Here is a 13,803-nt window from a genome sequence, read left to right on the forward strand (position 1 = left end):
CACACACACACACGCACACACACACACTCACACATACACACACACACACATTGTGTTCCCTTTCTAACCAAATGCTATAGTTAAGAAAGAAAATAAAGTATAAGAAAATAAAGTAATCATCTTTTAGAATATCTAAATGTATATCTAAATAAAAAAAACGAATAAGATAGAGAAATCATGTCTAAAACAACAAAAGGAATCAAATAGCCTTTCTACATAGGATATATAGGAAGCTATAGACAGCCTACAGGCTGGTACAGGACATTACACAAAAGTGGCTATTTTTTAAAGCCACTAGATGAAGTTCTTCTCCTGGAACATTTTTTTTTTAGGCTGGCACTCTATTTTGATGTGAAATGCTGCATTTATTGAATTTTGTTTTAAAAATAAATATAAAATAAAAAATGATATATTAATTCTAATGGAAAAAATAGCTCATAAAAATTATATAATTAATGCAAAGTATCATAAAAAAATCTAAAAATTCTAAATAATAATAAAAAAACATTATAGAACAAAAATATATTTGATTGGTTATCCTGGGAAAAAGTAAAGTACAATTTTAAGGCTTCGCCCGTTTTCGGGCGGGAGGAAGCTAAGTGTGACCCATTTACGAAGAAGCCCAGAGGGTTAAGTCGAAAATTATTTTATGTAAAAAATCGAAGCGGAGTGAAGTTACTACATCGAGGAGTGCATTTTAAAAAGTTAAATGGTTGGCGTTTTCCTCTTGCTCCAGATAACTCTGTACGGGTTTCTCTCTCTAGCTAAGAGGAGTGAAAATTAAAATCCGGAATGGAATTTCAGCGGAATCCGTACATAACGGCTCGATTTAAGAATGGAGAATCTCAGTCGCTCCGTTCCATTCACATACTTTGTTCCACACCGGCTTTCATTATGTGCGTTGTTTGGTGACACATTAAACTTGAAGCTTTGACTTTTTAGACGATAATATCCCTACCAAATTAGCCAATTTTCGCCTGAAACAAAAGTTTGCGGTTGCCAATTGCCAATTTTATAAAACCATAATCACAATGGTCCAGTAGTACTGAATTTCTGGTAAGAGCCTTGCTAATATTCAGTGCAGCAGAACTCTTTCTCTTGTGACATTGCTTAAATGGCATATTAACCGATCGCAAAGGCTCAGTCTTAAAGCCAGTTTAATGAAAAGTAACAATATGAAAAATAAGTAAGATTGAGTAGGCTCATTATATCCATTCACGGACTCTGGCTTTTATGGCTCCACGAATGAGTTCATTGCCCGCATCCATCTATCTGAATCTACATGGCGGCACGTCAGTCCATCTTCTCCTCTACCCGAGCACCTGCTCACACATCTAACTGACAGACTACTAGCGCGAGGCTGCGGCTGTTCAAGATTCGAACGAACGTTATTACACTGGAGTCGAACGTTGGGAACGCGTCGTGGAATCTCAAAACGCGTCACGTTCGTGCGATCGATGTTAAGTTCGTTTCTCTGAACACGGGCTTTATTATTCAGACGTTCTCTGTTCAGAGCCGTGCGAGGTTTAATCAACGGACTGTCACGGCTGTGAACGGATTTGATGGATCACCTATCCCGTGAGTTTCCTCGAAGCTGGTGACCGACCATACACCGCGCGTTTACGCAGAGCTGACCTCATTGTCTTACTGAAATGATTTTGGATAATGCTAGTTGAAACACCTGCTTGAAAACAGCGCACTTACACAGAGAGCAGGACATCGTCAGGTTCCTCGTGAAACGGGATGACGGTCTGCGCGTCTTGGCTACACGCTATGAATTCGTCTTTACGTTGTGTATGTCTGCGCGGCTGAACCCAAAGGTATCCTGTAAACCTGAAGTCCACTGATTCAACTCAAGTTTTGGTCTCGTTTAAACAGTTAGTCGTGACCATGCCCGTCAGCGCAATGCCGAGGGGTCGGTCTCTGAGCCCGGTATCTCTGTCCCGTAGCCTCTCGCGGCTGAGGGAGTTTCGAACCCGGACTCGCATCATGCTTTCTCTGGGAGTTTCACAGATGGTCCTCGGGAGTCTGATTTTGGCTGTCAGTTTCGCCGCTTTGGCCCTCACTACATCTCCGAGGGTGAGACATTCGTGTCCCTTTTGGGCTGGATTCTCGGTAAGTTGTCTTTTATTGATGGAACGATTATGTATTTCTGTGAGTTTCCCCTGAACAGAGGGCTGATATTACGCGCCATTTGTGACCCCCAGCAACTGCAGAGTCAGCAAGCACATCACGCGCGGCTCATTCTTAGTTTATAATTCAATTCTCCAGCTCATCATCGAGAGCCAGCGGTACAATATTCACCAAATGCGAAATTAAGTAGCCTATAAATAATTCGGGGGGGCAGAGGGACTCTTTGAAGCTGCTTTATTGCTTGGGCTCAGGTAGCTCACCTATGAAATGCTGTGTGGGTTGGTGAATTGCCTCTTATAATGCAGCAGAATGAAGCCAAATGCTTAGAGGAGATCAGGCACATTCATTTGCACCTCACTTATGCCTGTTGATGTTCTGTGTGAAAGTATTTCAACAGGCTGTTAGTTTCTGGCTAGTATTGATTAATGCATCCTTGTTAGATTTTCAGTCAGGAATAATTCTGTTCATTAATCACAATAAGAGCACGTCTTTTCCACAGTGTTTGACCACAATACACACTTTAGAAATGGCTTAGCAGCTTTAATTCATCCAAGTTTTCTTGTTTTATGTAAATATAAACGTGAAATTTTGTAACCTATAAGACAGATTGCCCATTTTGTCAATGTGCTTGTTATACCCTGCTGCTTCTTGCATTGCATTTCAAGCACTTGGCATGCTTCATTTTTATTGATTCTTAGACTGAGATTATATCTTAACAGTAAAAACTCAGTAAAATTTGGGAGATTAGCCTAATTATTTTAATTCCTTTTTTTATATGAATTTCTGAAATGTCTGGATTTGTCCATTTGGCTACACCCCATTTTTTCATCCTCATGTGTTATTTTTGTGCTGAATGACAAATGCACTGTAAAAAAAAAATAATTCTACAGTGCATATGTCATTCAGCACAAAATAACATTTAATTGTGTGTGTGTTCAGTAACAATTACATTGCCAATGCTCCTCGCAAATCAGCATAAGCACAACCGTCTGATTCATCTTTACAGGACACTGTACAAGGAACTTTTGTAGGACAGTATTTTCAACACCTTAAATTTAATGCCATACAGTAAATATTTATGAAGGCACATACTCTTTATTTCTTCCCATAGGAGGCGTATGTAAAAGCTCAGTGGTGTTTATTATGGTTGTGAAAATGTAATAGATGGGACGGGACATGTGTGGTGGCAAAGATAACCAGCCTTGGGTCAGAGGTCAAACATCAGGGCTCACTGATCATTCTCCAGACACTGAATGTGCTGAATGCAGCACATAAGAAAACACAACTGTGAGAAAGTTCAGCTGCTTCTTGTAACAGTATTGTTTCATAGATTTTCCTGTAGATGTATACTAAAGGTGCAGGAGGATTAGTTGGTTTAAATATCCAATTGGGTTTTGGGATACATTTTATGCCTCTGGGTTGGGTGGGGACAGATCACCGTGTCCAGGCCTGAGGTTATATCACTAGAGAGCTGGTGAACATGCTGTGCTCCTCACAGGAGTGGGTTGAGCAGCTGGGACATAATGGAGCTCTGCAGAATTACTTTCCAATCAGAGTCTGGATTAATTGTGCAGTCTTGAGTGAGCTGGGCAGGGGGATGAACAGCATGTGTGCTTGTCCTTGTGCAGGGGGGAAATGTAATGATTTAAAATGTTTGAAATGTAACATTTCTTCACATCATGTTCCTACACTCCATGGTTCATGCCATACAAGAATAATTTTGGGTTCTGCAGAGAACCTTTCAATAAACAGCTCTTTTTTTTTCTTGGTGTCAGGAACTTAATAATTTAAGGAACATTTTTCTACTATGACGAATCATTTGTCCATTGGATAGGTTCCATGGATGTTAAATATTCTTTATAGAACCAATTTTACTACTACCTGTATTTACTAGTTTTCTGTTTATTTTCATGTATTATAATTAGTGCTGTCAAACCATTTATCGCGATTAATCGCATCCAAAATAAAAGTTTTTGTTTACAAAATATATGTGTGTACACTGTGCATATTTATATAAATACAAACACATGCATCTATATATTTAAGAAAAAATGGTTTATATATAAAATATATTTATATAAATATATAAATGTATATACAGGTAAATAGTTTCAAAACAATATGTCTGTGTATTTATATATAAATACTAAATATACACAGTACACATAAATATATTATGTAAACAAAAACTTTTATTTTGGATGCGATTAATGGCCATTAATCATTTGGCAGCACTAATTAATATTGCACTAATCTTTTTCTTTTTAGGATGCCCAGTATATTGGTATATTTGGTAATTGGTTTAGTTTTTTTAGTATTGATAATATTTATTTGACCAATATTGCTTTCAATAGGCTATTTTCAAAATAAATATATATCCTTATATATTATATATATATATCTTTTGCATGGTTGCCAGGTTTGCGAAACAAAAATAGCCCAGTCGTGTTTTTTCCATGGTTTTACCCATTGTCTGGAATCACCTTAACCCACAGACTACCCGTGGTCACCATTTTTTCCCCCATAATTTTTAAACAACAAATAATTTGAGGTATTTAAAAAATAATTAAGCACAAATATTATACATCTCTATAATAATATAAGGTCCTAAACTGAATGTGTATTTATTTCTAACATATAGTTTACAACATTAAACAGTAAGGATATTGCTGTCATTGCTTGAAATGGCATGAAAATTCAAAGTCAGAAAAAAATGTATAATAGCTGTACCTAGTTGACACTGGAGCAGTACCCTCAAGGTACAGTCATGCCCAAAAATATGGACACCCTTGGTAAATATGATCAAAGAAGGCTGTGAAAATTAATCTGCATTGTTAATCCTTTTTGATCTTTTATTAAAAAAAATCACAAAAATCTAACCTTTCATTGGATAATAAGAATTTAAAATGGGGGGGAAATATCATTATGAAATAAATGTTTTTCTCTAATACATTTTTATTTAATCTTTTGGTATTTGATAGAATCAAAGATGCCATGTATCTAAACAAGATGTCCAGGACCTCCAGCAGAAATATAGGCCCACAACATCAAAAATACAGAAGTATATTACATTGTACACATGGGGTACTTTTTATCCCTGAGTGTTTGCTGCTAAAAAGCTCATTTTTTAGTTTCACCTGACCATAGAAGCCAGTCCCATTTGAAGTTCCAGTCGTGTCTGATAAATGAATATGCTGGAGTTTGTTTTTGGATGAGCTAGGAGAATTTTTCTTGAAACCCTCCTAAACAACATATGGTGATGTAGGTGCTTTTTGACAATTTTTTAAAAAGTTTTATGACCCCGAGACTCAACTATTTTCTGCAATTCTCCAGCTGTGGTCCTTGGAGAGTCTTTAGCCACTCAAACTGACCTCCTCACCATGCATTAGGAAGATATAGACACATGTGCTCTTCCAGGCAGTTTCCTAACATTTTCTGTTGATTGGAATTTCTTAATTATTGCCCTGATGGTGGAAATGGGAATTTTCACTGCTCTAGCTCTTTTCTTATAGCCACTTCACTAATTTGTGAAGCTCAATTATCTTTTGCTGCACATCAGAAATATATTCTTTGGTTTTTCTCATTTTGATGGATGGTTAAGGGAATTTGGGCTTTGTTTCCCCCCTATTTATATTTCTGTGAAACAGGAAGCAATGGCTGGATAATATCATGTTCATAATCACTCTGGAGTACTCAAAATTGTGAATATGAATGGGAATATACTTCAGAGTTATTTTACTCATAAGAATTTTCTGGGGTGTCCTTAATTGTGGCCAATGTGTATTAGAGAAAAACATTTATTTTATAATGATATTTCCCCCCATTTTAAATTCTTATTATTCAATGAAAGGTTAGAGTTTTGTGAATTTTTTAAAGTAAAAGATCAAAAGGATTAACAATGCAGATTAATTTTCACAGCCGCCTTTGTTCATATTTACCAAGGGTGTCCATATTTTGGGGCATGACTGTATCTTTTTGCACCCCCAAATGGTGCATAACCGAACCGTGAGTAAGCTGAATTGTTCCACCCCTGTTATGGGTTGTGGGTAGATAAGGTACAAAGGTACTACTTGCCCAATTGACTGGCAAAGCTAGCATTTTTTTTTACTTTTTAAAAAAAAGAGAGAATAGAGCAGAGGCTGAGGAACAAAGGCAGGGAAAAGATAAAAAAATCTATTTTTTTCTGGTAAGACTTCAGGTTAACAGTTGGGATCATGTTAAGAAACCCTACATCTTTTCTCTCAGCTTTCTGCTCCTCATGTCCCCCATCTCCCCCTCATCTCTCATCCCTTTTTCTTTGCTGTAAGATCAGAAAGACACAGAGAGCCTGCATCAAGTCTCTGACCACAGCAGGGAGGCCTGATCAGCAGGAGATCTCTGAATTTGTGTGCATGTGTGTGCACAGAAGTATTTTGTTAATACACCTTCATGTGAGAATTTTACTCGTGCTTCTCCTCTTTTCACTATTCTGCAAGTCATTTTGTCCAAACACAGATCCTCTCATTCAAGGGCCATCACGGTCTGAAGGAGAGAATCTACAGAAGCCCCTTTCACACTGCCATTCCAGCAAATACACGGGTAAAGTGTTCCGGCAATTGTTCCCGGGTCGCTAGATTTTGCACTTTCACACTGCCAGTGATAACCCGGGATACGTGCGTGCATTCACAAACAACCCGTAAAGATCCCGTAACGACACGTGACATCAGGGCGTGACGTGTAATGTACGAGTCGAAAACGTTAGGCACGTTATACTTTCACTGAAGCAAGCAAACGATCTCGGCGTCAGCGCGGAAAGTGAGGAACTAACTGATCTCTGCTTCATTAAAGTTTGCACATATTTTTTTGTCGCGAACGTTGATCTTCCTTCAAAACAGCCGGTAAAAGAGTCGCGCAATAACGCGCGTCATCACTTCGACATGGCATTAGATCTGGCTTTTGTTCACACAGCGCTCGTCCCGGGTTGAACCCGGCAATGTTACTAGGTCCCCGACCCGGGTTCAATGCCGGAATCAATCCCCGGGACGTGTTTGCTTTCACACAGAAGGCGACCCGGCAATGTTCTGACAATATGCCGGGTCCGACGTGCAGTGTGAAAGGGGCTAGTGTTGGTAGAAATATGGCAGAGGGGTGTTGAAACTCTGACAGCCATAAACAGACATGTCAGTAGGGTAACAAAATGAGTCCTGACAGGCTTATATGAAATGACCCTCTGTCATATCACATTCCACGCAGACCTGAACTGTTTCCTGCTGAATCTAGCAACACTGGAACTGAAAAAAAAAAAAACAGAACTGTTGGTGAGTGAGTGATACAGTACAATAAGTATGTCCACATGTTTTTGAAAAGTTTGATTTCAGTCAGTCTATAAACTTTTTTTCAAACCAAAATTCAATTCAACCTTGCTTTCTTTAAAGCATGCTACTTGTATTTGTGAAAAATTGTTTATTAAAAAAAATATTTTTTTGACCTTTTGACCTTTATTATTATTTTCATACAATTTATTATTATTTATTATTATTATTTGAAAGCTGTTAAACTTGAAAGTACATCACAATATGGTTGTGAAATCTGTCAACTTTGGTTTCATGATGACTACACTCTAGCTCGACTGAAATGTTAACAGTCAGGTTTTTTTTGGACATTGAAAAATGAGAATTTTAAGAGACTTTAAGACACAATAATGTATGCACATTAACCAGACTGCAGTTGGCCTCAGTGCCTTGAACAGGTACTCAGTGTAAAAAGTCTTTTAGTGTATTGTGTATACTGTATATTTGAATGCATGAAGTTTGATATGTTTGCAACAGCATTTAGTAAAAACCTTCCCTCACTTTCTGTATAAACTCTGAGTCAGTTAGTGCCCTTTTTCCCATTATCCCCCACAGAGTGGAGGCAATCTGAAGTAGCCCTGCTGCTCTGGATGGCCACTCTGGGATGAAATTCATTGTAGTGCTCCATTTGGAGAGGGAGTTGGCAACAAGGGCAAACCTGACTGACAGATACACACGGCATACGGTTAAGGATGAACACTCTCAAGGGGCAGACTGTGGTGTAAACAGATGTACTACTGTTTGGCAAAGGTGGGTTGCAGTAGTGTGTTAGTGTCCTCTGAATGCACCTCCGTCGCTTTCATGTGCCCTGCCTGCATCACTGAGAACTTTTGAATCTGAGTCCTTCTGAAGGCATTACAGGAGAAGGTTGAGAAAAAGGATGATGTGTGCATTGATTCAGAATTTAGTTTTATTCAACTGCCTCCTCACAACCTCCCACAGAGCTAGTGAGTGCTCAAATATCACATCAGCTGTTGATTCCTAAAATGCTTAATTGTACATTTAGTTGTTCATTTATTCATTAATTTGTGTAATAAGTTCACATAAAAGTGATAAACAGGGTTTCCCAAACTGGGATTCATGAACACCTGGGGCTTTACAAAGGAACTGCAGCTAATAAAAAGTGAAAGAAAGATTTGTTTACCTGCATGTGATGTGACCGTGAACCAACATAAGAGAATTGTGAACATAATATTTTAAAAGTTATTGGTACTTAATATTATACGAACCAGATTCCAAAAAAGTTGGGACACTGTACATATTTTTATTAATAACAGAATGCAATGATGTGGAAGTTTCAAATTTCAATATTTTATTCAGAATACAACATAGATGACATATCAAATGTTTAAACTGAGAAAATGTATCATTTTAAGTTGATTTTAAATTTCAATGCAAATTGGGTTTGTATATTAAAATATTATTTTCACTCTATGTTATACAGAATGTATATGCTTCTTTCCCCCCCTTCTTTTCATTTGTTTTTATTTTATTTGGCCATATTGTTTAATTAAAATGTCGTAACTGGATCTTCCAGTGAACACTTTTCTCTTGTGACACAAAGGGTGACCACCCGTCCCGCGTAGCGCGTGCGCGCACAGCGTTTGAAGCCCAATTCATGCGTCCCGCAAATTAAGACTGTGTCACGCAAAATCAATGCTTGCTCAAAAAAAGTTGATGGCTCTATATCCTCGAGCCCCAGGCAGCCAAACAAACATTACTTGACAGTTCAGCACGCTACTGCGAGAGCGGGAGCGAGCGAGTTTGAATGAGAGATGAAGTTTACATCTTTATTATTTCTGTTTTAACGTTTTTCCTACATTATTTATATTAAAATATGTTATGTAGGCAATAACTCAGTTTACTATTTGACTAATTTACTGAGGTGGCATCGTTGTTAACTTACAAAAATGATAATTTGGTGGATAATTTAAATTTTTCCGTTAATAACAAGTAGCCTATCCGATGTAAAATTAACAGTCGCCTGTGGACGCTCTACAACCATCTTATCTGAGCTCAAAACGCTGCTTGAGCAAGTGTCAAGATACTAAAAGTAATAAATACATAATTATGAACGTTTATGTGTGTTTATTTTTGTTCTCAGTACGTTATTTTAATAGCAATTAATGATTATGAACATAAAAGCATTTCAATATATATATATATATATATATTATTACTATATACTATCGATGAGACCACAAAGCTGACGCGGGAGGTATGTATAACTGCAATATAAAGTAATTTTGAGTATTATTGCTATTAGTATTATTTTCTAAAATTAGGTAGATGTAATATAAAAGTACACATGGCAATGTTTTTGCAACAGCTCCAAGTCTCACGCGCAGTGTAGGTTATACGTCACTGTCCGAATCCGTTCACTTATTTATTTATTCACTCCTTCCTGAAATAGTGAACTCAACTGCCATACACTATATAGGGATTAGTGAATGAGTGAATTCCCTTCCCTTGAGTTGTGATGTCAGACTTTTTTTTTTTTTACTTTTCCTGTGGTGTTGAGCAACTACAATTCATTTTAATCCTATAATTTTATATTATAATTTATTTAAATTGAATAAATTGTAATGAAAATTAATAAAATAGCTAAAGTAAATCGTAAGTGGAAGTGCATCTGTCAATTCTGTCATGAGCATACATCAGCAATTACACATGTTTAGGGGAATAGGGCATTATTAATATAAGGTGGTATGTGCTAGAAATGGGTAAACCACTATCAGTGAGTCTGCCCATGGGGTGTCCCACATTGTCCCTCAGAAACGTACCCCTTGTCCCCCCTTGGGCTTATTAGCAGGTGGTCACTCTAGTGACACATACAGGACTACTCTAGTCATTTACTCCACACAGACCCTGTCTCTGCAAGCTCAAGTTTATCTTATCTGTTTTCAAAAAACCCAATCAACAACTGATCCATAGAACCAAGTCCTATGTCCTAGAAGTTTCTTTGTGACTTCAATCATTTCCACCTATTCCACAATTTAGATTGTCCAAAAAAACCAAGGCTTTTCAATTGATTATTTAAATAAAAAATGTACCATTTTAAAGAACACTCCATTGAAGAGTGCATGTCATCTTAACACTCTTTTTACACCAGACATGACTCAAACTGCTATAATATTCTTCATTTATTGGCCAGAATATGAATCAGCAACCATAATATCTGGCTTAGCATCTGTTTGTCCCTAATACCATGTAGGGTTCTATACAGAAGTTCATATTTTTATTAATTAATCCCATATTCACAAATGTCTGATGTCAGCTTCTCATCTGGCTGAGTGTGTGCTTTTGCTGTAGAGACGCTCTGCAGCTGGGCTGCACATTAGTCAAGCAATGGAAGGGACTCGTGTAACACAGCCATAGAGACTTAGAACAGGAGGAAAACATCAAACTCCAGGCCTCTTGCTTTTAGAAAACACTGCTCATAATTTAAAGTTCTGTTTTAAAACATTAAGCTTTATTTTACCATGTTTCTTTACCAGTAAGTACGTAGTGTGTGGGCATCATGTGGATTCACACGCGAGGCACTAAAGCAATGTGGTCTATATTAGACTGTTAATCATGATGGGTAGAAGGGTTTATGTTTTTTTGTATCTACATGCAATAATGTGATTTTTTTGATAATGAGTGCGAGACTGGGTTTATTTCCAGAATTCCCAAATGAGTGAACTCTCCCATCCCAGCTCTGAACTTCAACTTTTCCTTTCAGCTCTTTTAATCCATCCTTGTCTTTTCCCTTCCTCTTCATGCCAGTATACCCACAAATAAAAACACTGTCAGTTCTCCCGAGCTCAGTTTAATCAGTTCATTTCATTGTGGTCACCACTGTTTACTTTATGCCAGAATTCATCTCATACTTTGCAGAGGAGGAGCCTCTGTTATTTCCACTCACTATATGGATCATTGCCCATGCATTGCATCCAATACATCTTACTTTGTTGCCTTGTTTCATTGGGACAATGTGATGAGAAAGGAAGAGAGAGGTGGACAAAAATAATGGGTCAAACATCGTAGTTGCAGTGTGATAGGACTTTCCACGGGATAGATTTTGTTCTCTTTAGCAGGTTGTATTTTATGGCTAAAATTGGAAAATAAATTCATGTTCCAATCAAATTTTTAACTATTATTTTATTTTAAATCATAGTTCCCAAATATAGGTTTGTAGATTTTTAGCATTTTACTTCAAAATGGCATTTTCTGCCCTAATTGGAAAATATTTCACTCTTCTTGAATCTGGACTGCTTTTGATAATGCAAGAGTAAGGATTAACCATTAAAAGAGTGTAATGCCAGCAGTAGAACTTTGTGTACATATTCAAGTGTCTGTCTCTGCATCATTAAAAACTTTGATTAGTGATTAATGGTCCAGACATGGAGTTAAAGAAAAAAAATCGCCTTTGTGGTTTGTGTGTGGAGCTGGCAGAATTAAAATCTCTTTGCATACTAATTGGTAAATTACAAGTTTGCCTGAGAGAAAAGGCCTGGATGGGAGTTGTTCATTTCCTGGGTTGGCTAAATTGCCTTGCGTAATTGTTTCTGAATATGAAACATGATTAAAGACTGAGGAGGTGGGATGGATCTCATTTAATGAAACTTCTCAGGCGCAGGTGGCCATATTTAGATGAGATTTTCATGAGCAGTCCATGTGTAATCCATAATTCCTGCAAATGGCAGCTCATTAAAGGAAGTGGAATAACTGACACCTTGAAAGAATAATGCTTCCTTGCTCACATGTCTACCAACACATCAATAATTCTCACTGTAGAAGGCTAACTAATACAAGTGGATAGTTACTTGTGAGTTCAGACAGTGACTCTATCTATCTATCATCTCTTTCCAGGGAATGGAACAACACTTCTGTATGTTATCAGTTCAATTTGAGCTTCTTCTCTAATGAAATGCCCACTTAGAAGTAAGAGAATGTTTGAAGTGTAACACGAGTCACCACTGTTAACTTTGTTTTTATATGGTTTTTAAGGACATGTTATTATTATATCTAACTGGTACTTTTTAAACACCTTCTTTTCCACATGCACTGATGCACACAAGCTACAACAGCATTCTTTGTCTAAAAAAACAAAAGATGGCTCGTTGCAAGAACTTTACTGTTACTTTTTTCTTTTTTTTAAATACGGCAACCTGAACCATACAGAGTTCAGTTATCCAATAACTGTACCTCAATTTAACTTTGTTTTTAACATAACTTCTAAAAACTGAACCGTGATCAGCCCAAAAAGTGATCGGGTTGATGTGCATGTTTATGTCAAATCTAATTTTTTTTTTAACATGGCGCAAAATATGCACAAATATAGAGTTTCTCACTGCTTACACATAATAACCACTCTCCTACATGGTTTCATATTTGTTTTTAACAGCAGAATTAATATTTATTCATTTATGGATAAGTGGGAAGTCCATGGTTATTAGATCAAGTGCCAGCTCTCATTCTGCATGTGCTACAACTGTGTTTCGTAAAGACAGAGTGAATGTGTTAGACAATCTGTCTCCAATTAAAAATGTATGACCAGTCATGAAAAGGAGAAGCAGACAATGACGATCACAGACTGCTGAGCTTCTGAAGTCTTATCAAGTGAGTCTGGACAAAACTTGAACAACTAGTATCCTCAATTCCCAAATGATGAAACCTTGTAGTTAAAAGGAAGGTTGATGTGACACCGTGGTAAACATGCCTCTGTTCTAACGTTTTTTTTTTCAGTGAAAACACTTTTACTTTTATCAATTACATAAGTGGTAAAGAGATTGAACAAATCACAGATTCTTGATTTTATTGCATTTTACAAAATGTCCCAGCTTCTCTGGAATTGGGGTTGTAATAAAGGGCTGTTGTGTTGATCTAAAATTATTTTTCACTCTTTGTCTGTGAAGCGGTGCAGGATAATGTTGTGCCACAAGTGCTTTTCATTCTGTAAAACAATGGAATAATGCTTTGTCAGGTAATCTGAAAAGTAACTGGTATTATTCAAGTCAAAAATACTGTATAGTTTAATTTTATTCTATTAACCGGAATGCCAAAAAACTGCAGTGTCAGTGCCATAAACCTGTAATCTTTGGGGGATGAGATGGTTTTGATTCAAAATTATTGAATTTTCTTTTATGCCAAAAATCATTAGGATATTAAGTAAAGATCCTGACCCATGAAGATATTTTGTAAATGTTTCTACCATAAATACATCAAAACTTAATTTTTGGATTAGTAATATGCATCGCCAAGAACTTTAAAGGCGATTTTCTCAATATTTAGATTTTTTTGTACCCTAAGATTCCAGATTTTCAAATACTGTAGTTGTATCTCGGCCAAATATTGT

At 36.9% G+C, this 13,803-nt stretch overlaps 1 protein-coding gene across 1 annotated transcript in view; it reads left to right on the plus strand.

The window, feature by feature from the left end:
* Positions 1-1,292: 1,292 nt before the first annotated feature.
* Positions 1,293-13,803, plus strand: part of fam189a1 (family with sequence similarity 189 member A1) — a 109,799-nt gene continuing 97,288 nt past the window's right edge. Inside the window, exon 1 of the mRNA XM_059530112.1 lies at positions 1,293-2,115. Coding sequence (XP_059386095.1) covers positions 1,891-2,115 — 225 coding nt within the window. The 5' untranslated portion in view covers positions 1,293-1,890. The remainder of the gene's footprint in view (positions 2,116-13,803) is intronic.

This window comes from Carassius carassius, chromosome 3 (genome assembly GCF_963082965.1).
Source record: "Carassius carassius chromosome 3, fCarCar2.1, whole genome shotgun sequence".
Lineage (NCBI taxonomy): Eukaryota > Metazoa > Chordata > Actinopteri > Cypriniformes > Cyprinidae > Carassius > Carassius carassius.